Raw genomic sequence first — 12,322 nt, forward strand, 5'->3', positions numbered from 1 at the left:
AACCAATCTTTACTTACTGCCCTTTGCACTGCTGGTATTTAGAGCAGCAATGAAGGTCCTTCTTCTCTGGTTGTGTTCAGGACTTTCTTCCATCATGTCAGTAGCCTCCTTTCAATTTTCACTTCTGTCAGTTGTGCAACTCCCTAGTGGAAACTCAGGAATACCATCACACTCTGATATTGAATTATTCTTCATTTCTGTTTCTGTTCCAATTTTTTTTGGCCATTCAGGGTTGTTAGCTCTGAGCTAACCCCCCCCAGGAGGATGTCTGTGGACCTCTCTTAGTCTCGCCTGTAATGGCATGGCATGGTCATAAAGCCCTGATGCCAGCCAATGTACAGTAGCTGTCCAGGTCACCGTGGCACGCAAGCCACCAAACCACAAACAGATTGTGGTGCTCTTGGAGGAAACCAATCTTTAGCCAGTTTTATTCACAGCACAGAGGTGCTGAATATAGTGCGTAGAAAAGGCTGTGGGAGCAAATGGAATCCTGTCCATGGTGTTCAGGACTTGCACTCCACGAGTACCTGCACCGTTACCGTTAAAACTTTTCATCATGATTAGAAGTGGGTATGATCAACGTATAGTCATCAGTAAACTTTATTCAATTCCATTTACAACTGAATAAATACAACAGTGCACACCTGCATGAGTTATTTAAGTGGCAAATGAGATTTACGGGGGTACGAAGACAAAGTATTGCAGATGCTGTCAATTTAATAACAGCAGAAAATATAAAATTCTCAGCAAGATATGAAGCAGAGAAATAGTTAATGGTTCATCAAAACTTAATTGGATAAGATGTGGAGGTGGGAGGAAAAGCAAGGAAAGTTGGTTTGTGATAGGACGAGGAATTAGGTGACAAAGGAATAATAGAGCGAAGTGTTATGGGACAAATAAGGGAATAAACTATCAGTCTGGAGGAAGTACATACATTTGCAGAATAGTTTTCTAACAAGAGGGAGGAGGGGTGAATACTGGAAATCTAAATTGCTGAAGATAGTTAAATTAATTGAGTCCAGAAGATCATAATGTTTCCAGTTTGAAGATGAAGTTGTATTGTTCTTCATTGGAACAATGTAGGAAGCAGAGGATGCAGTAGTCTAAGGAAAGGTGAGAATAAGTCAAGTAACCAGTTCAGGAAGCTGACGTTCATACTTGTGAATTGAACAAACAACTTAGGGAGGAAGAATATGACACTGATTGCATATATTAGTAAAGTGGTAAAAGTGAACAGAATTCTAAGTAAAGCATATAAAGATGCTAACTGGGGTCTATTTCTAAACATAGAAAGCAAATACAAAGGTTCTGTAATGCCCGCGTTGAATCCTGGTAAGACCATAAAGCAGAAACTATTCTCCATGCTATAGAAGGGCCTTAGAAGATCTGAGGAGTATCCCATCCAAACAAAAATAGCTAAAGACTAAAGCTAGAGTCTTTAATGTGGAATGCACTGCTGGAGATGATGATAGTAGCTAATACAAAAAGGGTAAGGATGTTTTCGGGAGTGAACACTGGAAATGGATCACAACCTTACTGCTAGAAGATGTTGCCACTTAATTGGTTCTGTCCAATGAAAACTGACCAACTAAGAAGTGTACAGATGTCGTCTTAGATTTTTTTTTTAACCCGAGCTGTTAAATTCAAAATAATTTGTGCAAGCCAACAAGAGCAGAAAGGAGAGAAAGACAAAACTATTGTAAATAACATTCCTTGAAGCATTTGCATATGAAAGTATCTTGTATTTTAGTATTTAAAAATGTATATAAAGCTTTTAAATATATATGTACATTTTTTTTTCTCCTTATCATTACTCAGCAAAGCTGCAGGTACACCATCCCCAGTGTCTCCCAAGCTTTCTCCGGGTAATACAGGAACCTATTCCTCAGGAAGTAATACTTCCTCCAGCAGTTCTTCTGCCTCGGTCACAATTCCACAGAGGATCCACCAGATGGCAGCCAGTTACGTTCAAGTTACATCCAATTTCCTCTATGCCACTGAAGTGTGGGATCAAGCTGACCAGCTGGGGAAAGAAAACAAAGGTAGGTTAGAAAACTTCTCATTTTCTAGCATGTTAACAGTGCATTAGATCAACATTAGCTATGTTTTTATCTATAAACAATCCTAAAATATTATCCAGTTATTTTAAGTTCAAAGTAAAATTATTATCAAAGTACATATGACACCATATATAATGTTGAGATTCTTTTTCTTGTGGGCATTCACAGTGAATACAAGAAACGCAATAGAATCAATGAAAAAGCACACCCAACAGAATGAACAAACAACCAATATGCAAAAAAAACAACAGCCTGTGTAAATACAAAAAGAAAGAGAAAATAATAAGCAATAAATCGAGAACATGAGATGAAGAATCCTTGAAAGTGAAGGGAAAAATTTATGCAAAGTAAAGTGGAATGATTCTTTACTTTTAGATTCAACGTGCATGATTAGCAGGAGCAATTAATCCTTATTAAAATTCTTCTTTGTCCATTTGTGGCATCAATGATTCCAGTACATAGTCATACTATACAATAATATGTATTACAATGACTGAAAAATAGCAAAGCATTTCAAGGCACCTCACAGGAGCACTGTCTCAGAAAATATGACATTGAACCGCTAAGGTATTCACATAAGAGCAAGGCATTGATCAGAAGTAGATTGTAATGTTATCTTGGAGAAATAAATACAGGTTTAGGGAGTTGATTCCAAAGACCAAAGACATGTTAGCTGAAGGCATGAGTGCCAGTTATCGTTTAAACTTGACAATAATGCACAATGGGACAGAATTGGAAGAGTGCAGCTTCTCAAAAGGCTGTGAGACTATGGAAATTAGAACTTGTGAAATTAGTTTTGAAGGATTTGTAAATGGGGATAAGAATTTTAACATAGTGATGTTGCTGATCAGGAGTCACCAGGTAAGTGGGATTGTTGAGGAAGGCAGCAGTGTTTTACCTATGCTCTAGCTTATAAAAGTAAAGATTAATGCCATCCAGAAGAGCATTGCAGTAACAAGCTTAAAGACATGGACAGGGATTTCATGAAGTGAGCTGAACAAGTTGGAAGTAGGTCAGGTTACTTAAATCAATTAGGTTGGAAGTTAGGTTTGCAATCACCCTAAAGGAATCACCTGAGCAGACTGATGAGTAGTTTGTGTGGTAATCCACTCCCTCTCTTGCAGGGCCTTTTTGTACTCCCAGTTCATGACATTGAGAATTTTAGTGTGATCCAGAAAGTATTCTTCATTTTCAGCAGCCATAGACCAAAGATTACCAGAAATCATTGGGAGGTTACATTTCTTCAAGGAGCCTTTTAAGTATATATTTGATTTGGTTTGCCTCCATCTGCCTGGTAATCCCTTCTCTTCACAAAATGCAGACCAGTGTGTCTTTTTCAGAGACTTGTGCTGGCATCCAAATAAATTGGACTGCCTCAATAGGAACTCAGTGCCAACCATCTCCTGCCCATTGTGTTTACAGTTCAGTGATGTTAACATCAAAGCAAATGACTCACAAGCTGTGTGTCATGAGTTCTTTGGACCAGCACCAGGCACTGGAGTGTGTCAGGCCTCAGTGCTCTGACATGCCTGAACATGGATTTGTTTTAACTAGAACTTGTTAAGTAAGCAGTTCAGTTGTAAAGTTTTCTTTGTATTTTCAAGCTGCTTATTTTTTGAATGCGGATTCCTCGTGCATGCTGTTTTTAGTTAGACTTTGATTTTGATAGGCACAGGTTCCCATGCTATATGCACTATTTAAGTTCGTCACAACTAACATTCATCACTGAGTCCTGAATTTGGGTTCTGAGTTAACTGACAGTCTGTGTACTCTAGCCCTCTTGAGTCAGAATGCTGTGAGTTATTTGTTATGCCTGTTATGTTTTTTGAATAAATACTCATCATCAGTTTCTACCTTCGAGTTACAAATTTACTCCGTGCCTGAGTTTGTTTGCCTGAAGATCTCATTCCAGCAGGACCCAGCCATCATGGACCTAGCAGAGTTTGATCAATTACATATGGCTTTGACCTTCCAAGGGGAGGCATGAACATTTACTCCAGGAGATACTAGCATCATTACAGAAAGGCCCTGAAACTAGTAGGTGAGACTTGCATTCTTTGGCGATGGATTCTGGTTTCAAGCATTCACCTCCGTGGCCTGCTGCTTTTGCCCAGACCTACCATGAGGAGTCATTTAACCTGCCGGCACAGGAGTGGTACAAATACGACCCTGAGTCTTGCCACCCTTCCTCAAATGAGTGCTCTCTAGCATTCGAATTACAACTTGCTAAATTCCCCTCGGACAGGAGTAAAGTGGCTTGCATACTTTTCCTCTTTTTGGGCAGGGCCCTTTCATGGGCTATGGCCTTACAGGAGAAGGATTCTCTCGTGTGTTTTGATATCAGTTTATCTTTAAAAACTGAGGATGGTATTCTTTCACCCTGCCAGGGTCCAGAAGCAGCCAGTTGAATCTTCCATTTGCATCAGGGGGCTCGATCTGTTAGCAACTATTCAATTGAGTTGCAGACTTTGGTGGCAGAGAGTAAGTGGAACATGGAAGCTTTGGTTGCTCTGTTTTATTGGGGATTAAATGACCAACTCAAGGATTCTCTAACGACCAGGGAGCTGGTAGAGGATTTGGTGGAACTTATGGATATGGCTATTAGAATTATAATTGCATGTCCAAGAGGAGAGAGAGGTGTGGTGAGCTCGCCCAAAGAGCCAGTTCTCAAAATTGCCCAATGCCTTCTCTGGTTCCACAATTCATAACTCAACCTAGATCCTTAGTTTTCTCCAGAGGAGCCCATGCAACTGAGAAGAACCCGGATCTCTCCAGCACAATGAGAAGCAGACAAGAGTGTGAAGTATAGAGCTTGCTTATACTGCAGTAAGGCTGGCCTTTTTCGAGACTCGTCCTGAGTTGTAGGGAATCTCCAGGACCATCCAGTGAGAGGATTACTGTGACAGTCTGCAGTCTCTCTCCTGGTTTGATGAACTATGACATTGGCAACAGAAAGTTGCTTGCTTGAAAAATGGAGACATTGGTTAAAGAGGGAAAAAATATCCCTTTGTGGTTTGGACTGGTCATAACTTGTATCCCAGATGCCAAGAGAATGAACTCCTGGCAGGCACTTGGTCATTGTTTTTCAATAGGTTTAATTTTTATTATAACTTACAGACCTGGTTCCAAGAATCAGAAACCGGATGCTCTCTCAAGACTGTTTGATACACCTGGCGACAAGCTACCAAAGACTATTCTTCCCAGTTCAAGGCTGGTGGCTCCCATTAGATGGGAAATCAATTCTATTGTGCAAAAGGCCCAGGAACAAAATAAGGCCAATCTAGGCAATAGGCTTCCTGGTCATATCTCCATCCCCAAGGTGGTTCACTCCAAGGTATTGAATTGGGAGCATGCCTCTTAATGTAGTCGGGCATCTGGGGATTTTGCATACATTAGAGTTCATTAAGAGGCAATTCTGGTGGCCAGGCTCAAGGACTGTATTTCAGGATACAATGTGTGTGTCCGAAATAAGTAACCTAGATCACTACCAATCTCGGCCAATCTTATGTTACGAACTATCTTCTAGATACTTGGCTTTCCCAGGATATCTTCTCAGACTTTAGTCCACAATTTACATTTGAATTCTGGAAAAACTATCAACTCACTGGGGCTACTGTTGGCCTATTCTCTGGGTTCCATCTGCAAACCAATGGGCAAACAGAGAGTGAACCAAGATTTGGAAAGATTCTGAAGGTGTTTTGATTTCAGGAAACCTAACTACATAGTGACCATCTTATTTGAGTGGAGTTCGCTCATTGAAATTTTTTACACTTCTCCAATTGGATGTCACCCTTTGAATATCAGTTCAGCTACAGTCTCCCTCTATTCACAGAGCAAGAGTCCAAGGTGGGTGACAGGCAGACCTGGTCAAAGGCCAGATCAAATTTAATGGTCAACTCCCAACAGTAGTAGCATCAGGCTGTTTGTCAAAGGGGACCAGGTCCTTCGTTCTGTCCAAGCCACCGGGTTTGGCTTTCCACTCAAGACCTTCCAATGCGGGTGGAATCTCGGAAATTGGCTCCTAAATACATCAGTCCTTTTGAAGTTCTAAGGAGAATCAGTCCGGTGTCATACCACCTGCAGTTACAGGAGCTGCATATTCGTCCTACTTTTCATGTTCTGCACCTTAAACTCGTACTTTCTAGTCCCTTTGCCCCTATTTCCAATTTAAAAGTTTGGCGATTGCTAGACTTTCCTTTTGTTCATGATAAAGTACAGTATCTCATGGATTTGGGAGGGTTATGACCCAGAGGGAAGATGTTGGGTTCCCTCCCATAACATTTTGAGTCCTCAGTTAATTATGGACTATCATCGCAGATATCAAGATCACCCTGGGCCATCAGGTGCTGGCCATAGGACAGGGGTGGGGGGATGGTCCTGACATGAATTCTTTGGACCAATGTGAGGTGCCAGAGAGCACCAGTTAAACCAGTTAAATGGCAGGTTTAGTTATTAAGCTCTCCTTGTGTTTTTCGTGCTGCTTGTTTTTGAATGTGGGCTCTTTATCCTATGTTTAGTTTATTGAATTTTAATTTTTGATACACATGGGGTTCCCGTGCTAAATGCACTATTTAAGTTCATCACAACTAGTGTTCATCAGAGTCCTGAATTTGGGAACTGAGTGAACTAACATTCTGTGTACTCTAGGCCTCTCGAGTAAGTACAGTCTGACTCATTTTTTATTCTTCTGTTATGTTCTTTGAATAAATCCTTGTCACTATTTTCTATCTTCAAGTCTCGAGTTTACTCTGCACCTGGGTTCGTTTGCCGGATGATCTGGTTATACAGTGATGGTGAAGCAGATGTCAAACGTGTTGCTGTTGAGATTGTTCTGACATTGCAAGTCCCAAACTTCCCACTACATCAGGAGACAGACACATTCAGGCAGGGGGAATGGGACTGTGTCATTCTCCCCTCCTCTCCTCCACCCATCCATCCATTGTAATGTGTGGTTATTTGAGTTCTGAATTACTGTCACCTTCCTGTCAGCTTGAACCAGTCTGGCCATTCTCTGACCTCTTATTAACAAGGCCATTTCACCCACAGAACTGCCACTTCTCGGACCTTTCTCTGTAAACTCTAAAGACAGCTGTGCGTGAAATTTCCAAGAGATCAGCAATTTCTCAGATAATCAATCCCGTCTGTCCCCAACAATGTTCCACAGTTACTTAGATCCTGAACAACAACTGGACTTCTTGACCACGTCTCTTTGCCTTTATGCATTGAGTTGCTTCCACATGATTGGCTGATTAGATATTTGCATTAATGAGCATGTGTACAGGTGCCCACTGAATATGTATATATACTGAATATAAATATTGTCAGTGCTTATTTCTATAATTGTGTTGGTGATTTTTTTTAATGAAGCTTTTGAATGGTTTTTGTTTATTTACAGACTTTTTTGTGGAACTGGACAAAGTGATGCATCCATTGGTATTCAGCAGCAGCAGTATGACTGATTTGGTGCGCTACACCCGGCAGGGTTTACATTGGCTTCGCCTGGATGCCAATTTATTACCATGAGCTTGGAAAAGTTGGACGGAAGACTTGAAAAATCTGCCTTTTTCTAGCTCTCGGAATTCATGTCATTCTTTCCACTTTTTATAATTGTAAATAAGATCCTGAACTTTTACAGAACAAAAATTATGATATATTACCAATGAAACTATTTTTGAACCTAGTAACAAATTTCTGATAAAATACACATAGCAATTTATAACATTTCTGTTACATTTCCTCACAGATACTTAAGAGTTTTGGGAATTTTTTCCTATTATGCAGGATTATTTCATTTTGTTTGCGTCAGGAGTATCCTAATCATGCACACTGCATCTCCTGTCTTTTACATTACACTACTCAAACAATCACAGCTTCAAAACAAAATCCAGGTTAACTTGCATGGAATCTTAAATGGGTGCATTATATTTTATATTGATTCTCTATTCTGTTTAATGTTACCAAATAAGTTCATAGCTAATCTAAGGATAACTTCAGAGTTTCACCAACCTTTAAATACTGTTCAATTTCTTGTCTGAATCAGGAATTATCACAGGGTATATTAAAACAAAATTGAGAGACTGTTGTGTGTTTAAAGCCAGATGTTATTTCTGGTTCAAATGGTGTGACCTTATTGGAAAATTTACTACTTCCACTGGAGTAGAAAATTGTGCTGCTACTGTGTCTAGGTACACAGTTCTGTGAACAGCATTGACTTTCAAGCACAGTTGATATTACATAATGAATGGATCTATTCTCAGCTGGACTTTTTAAGATATGAAATGGATTCTTTACTGCATTCATTTTTGAATGTTGAGTGTTGGCTAACTGAATTGTCCAAAATGGTCTAGTGTAACATTTGTACAGAAGGCATGCAATCTTGTACAAAAGATGTAATCTTGTACAGAAGATGTACAGTGTTCATAAGGTTATAGTAACCAGTCTGTGATGCTAGACAAATGTATGACAGCTCCTTGCATTACCATCATAGCATCTGCTTCCAGTTATCTGTTCATCAGGTTTACTGGGAAGACATCCATTTCAACCTGATGCATATAGACAAGAGCACACTAAAATGTGCAATGTCCCAAAAATGAATTGACAGCTTTTCACAGTGAGATCTTTATTTGTCTGGAATTATTTTCATTTAACTGGATTTGTCTTTAAGATGTGCCACAATGTAGAAAATGATTTTTAAAAATATGATTAAATTCCTACATATGAAGCTCAAGAAATGGAAACTCCAAGCTATCAGTCCAACAAATATGCTTCAGACTTGCACTGCTTCTTTAAATGTCACTGGTTTTAAAGAAACTGCATTTCTTTAAAACTGAAACAGAATAGCAATTTACATTTTCTGTATGTTTTTGTCATGTTCTCTTTGGGAGTTTGCATCTGCCACATCAAACACACTGAGTGTGCCTTATACATCATTTATTTCCCTTTTTTTTTATTATACATTTTCAGTAGATTGCAAGGTGCTACATCAAACACTAAATTTGTGTAAATGATGTAATTTTGAAGAAAACTAATGAAGAATTGTTATTTTCCATCTTGGATCATGCTGTATTGTTGAATGTTGGTTTAGTTTGTGACCACATCTGCCGGGTGTCCATGCCACTCTGATCTTTTAAAATGATTACACTAGTCTGTGAACCAGAGGTTTAATCTGTTTCTGTGAGAGTAAACAAAAACATTAGGGGATGGATGCAAACATTTTCAGTAAAAATAATGTACAACCAGGTGAGCTAAGGAAATATAGTGTCCTAGAGGAATCTATTTTAATGCAATTATTTAAAGTCCAATGTCGGCCTGCAAGTTTTCATTTTGAAACGACTATTATCCTGCCAATTGAAAAAAGGAAATCACACACTTGCCATAATCTAGCATTATTGCTAGATTGCAGTCAGTAAATATATTAACTTAAAAGGCAAAATATATTATTTGGGGAGGGGTATGTTTGTTTTACTAAATCAGGCCATTTTATTTATATATTTATTTTATTTTGGAAGACATTCTGAAAATGTGTTCTGCCTGCTGCTTTAAAATCTCCTGTAATGGATTTCCTGATGAAGATCCATTAATGTGCTTGAAAATAGAAGTGGCATCAGTATTGAGAGTGCATGGATGCAACAGAATGTGAGTGAACAGCATGAACGAGGGCTATTATTTTCCCTTCTCCCAGAAAGATTTAAATTATTCTGGAACATTTCCATTTGCGTGGAATGATGGACTTGATTGTGAGAAGTTGTGCCTGATTTAACAGTATCTCTTTTGCAACACTATTGAGTTAATAGGATGCCTCTTACATAGGGCTTGTCAAAAGTATATTTTTTAAAAGCAATGGCAAATTTAAGATTCTTAGGGGTTCCATAATGGAGCTGCAAGGAATAGCTCAGCAACCATGCTTTTCCTCGCATCTGTTACTGCCGAAATGCCTTTGTGTTTATGGCATATATTGGAGAAGTCAAACAAATAATATTTTCTGTATTTTCTAAAGAAAAGAAGTGCCACTTATTATTGCCTAATACTTAATAGTAATCTGTTTTTGTAATGTATTCTCCTTTATCTGTTCTGTGGAAACTGCTACTATATTGAGCCACAGTATGAAATACCCTTTAAACTATTAACTAGGAGAGTCTTCCTGTACAGTGGTATATGGAGAGATCCTCAAACATTCACTCAGCCGAATTCCAAAATGTTCAATCTTTACCATTGTCTTCTTGAGCTGTGTACTTGATGTTAATACTGAAGATGTGTGATAGGTTTGTGTCTGTTATGATGTCTGCCATGAAATACCAAGTTTTTAAATGTAATGTGTATTTCTAATTATAAATGTTTATTTGATAGAAATAACTGACCTTATAATATTTTATAGTATTTATTACTGTAGATATCTAGGTCATCTTGACCTTTTTAGCACATCATTCCCATTTAATGCTTCCTTATGATTTGTTTTAATTTTCAGATCTAAAATTGAACAAAATTCAATTGCTCATTAGCTGCACAGTTTGTTTAAATTCAGACTAGAGCTACAAATGAATTTATGGAAACACGTTGAGCATTTGGATATAAAGTATGATAGAAAATAGTTACAATACATAAAGGGAAATGATAACTATGACCATTTGAGTATGCACCTGACGTTCGTATCTTCCTGTAAAGATATAATTGAAATCTGTTCTGATCAGTGTTTATACCTCACCAAATCATTGTTCTCAATTTGCCTGTGATCTTTTTGTTTTTAATTTGAGGATCAGTGAAAGTGATCATTTCATACAACATTAAATTATTAATGACTTCTTAGTTGCCACCCTATGTTTCCCCCCCCCTTCTCCCCCTCCCTCCCAAAAGACTGTCATGAACAGGTTGTTAATGTCAGTAGTTGAAGAAAGGATGTAATTACACAATTATTAACAATTTTGTTTTGGAGACCCACAGCATGTCTGCTTTATGTGAATTGTACACATTCATGGAGTGTTAATCCTATCAAATAAATGTATTAATAATAAAGGTAGTATAATTTAGGATATATAACTTGCAAAACATGCCTTTGATTTAATGGGAAATGGTCTATTTTTCATTTTAACTTTTAAATATGCTCAAAATAACGTGTTTACTTATGATTTATAACACTTGAAAATGTTGGAGATGAATAGTTAAATCAGTAAGGGAAAGTTTTTTTTAGCTGTGTATAAGGTTGTTCTCTAACATAGTGCCATCTTTAGCAGTATGCAGTACGTTGGCCCTTTAGAAAGTACTGCAGAAATTGCCTCGGATATGGTGAGGCATTTGCATTGGGAAGTATTTGTAAGATAATCTGTTTATTGCAAGTAAAGCATTGTATAACCTAAACTTTGGCTTCTGTAAAGATTATATATTTTCCATCATAATGGAAAAGGGTTTTTAGTAAATCTAGATTGTTGCAGCTCAGCTCTGTATTTTTCAACTTTAGTCACAAGTTACATATTTTTAAGTAAAATGGGATTCGCATATTTACAGTGTATAAAGAAAACATCAGATTCTTAATATTCTGTCAGGAAAAGTAGATTTGCTTTGTATAATGCAGATTGTTAACTTTAGTCAATTTCCAGTGAGATTTTTCTTTAATAAATTTTTCAAATGCTAACCATTTTGTGTATTTATTCTACCAGAAGCATAAAAGCTATTTGCATCATATGGATTTTCCATTAAAGTAAGGAGGAAAGAGTAGAAATGGTACTTAATTACTAACATCATTCTCTCCAACTTCATAGTGGATGTGTTTTCTCCTAACTCCCTCTAGTGTCTAACCTTTGCTATCTTGAACATGTTTCCATACCCCACCTTTTTTGAATGAAAACTTCTGGCCATTCCTTAACTTCGATCACTGTTGTAGCTTAAAATGTACTGACTGGCACCTCAAAACATTCTTTCCCATCATGTTGTGGAGTATTAAAAGTATTCTGTTGATGCAACTTTATGCCAGATCCTTCTTCCAAATGTCTCTGGAACTGTACAGTTGCAACAGCTCTAAGTTGGCTTAAACTATTAAAACAAAGCAGCACAGTATAGGATCAGGTCTTTTGACTCAAAAATTAAGGCCCCAAACACGTTGAATTACACTAATATTCTCCAGCCTGTACATGATCCATTTCCTACTTATTCCTATATTTAACAGCCTCTTCCAGGCATTTAACCACTGTAAAACAGAAAACGTATATTTTTTTCTAAAATGCATGCCCTAATTTCCAATTAGAAGAACTATTCTTACTGTGTCCTTGATA

General features: G+C 37.8%; 1 protein-coding gene across 3 annotated transcripts in view; it reads left to right on the top strand.

Annotated features, from left to right (window-relative positions):
• Positions 1–11,679, top strand: part of aff4 (AF4/FMR2 family, member 4) — a 109,582-nt gene extending 97,903 nt beyond the window's left edge. For all 3 annotated transcript variants that reach the window (XM_063053193.1, XM_063053192.1, XM_063053194.1), the window contains 2 exons: positions 1,819–2,042; positions 7,456–11,679. In XM_063053193.1, the coding sequence (XP_062909263.1) occupies positions 1,819–2,042; positions 7,456–7,583 (352 nt within the window). In that variant the 3' untranslated portion in view covers positions 7,584–11,679. The remainder of the gene's footprint in view (positions 1–1,818; positions 2,043–7,455) is intronic.
• The last annotated feature ends 643 nt before the right edge of the window (positions 11,680–12,322 follow it).

Source organism: Mobula hypostoma, chromosome 7 (assembly GCF_963921235.1).
Source record: "Mobula hypostoma chromosome 7, sMobHyp1.1, whole genome shotgun sequence".
Lineage (NCBI taxonomy): Eukaryota > Metazoa > Chordata > Chondrichthyes > Myliobatiformes > Myliobatidae > Mobula > Mobula hypostoma.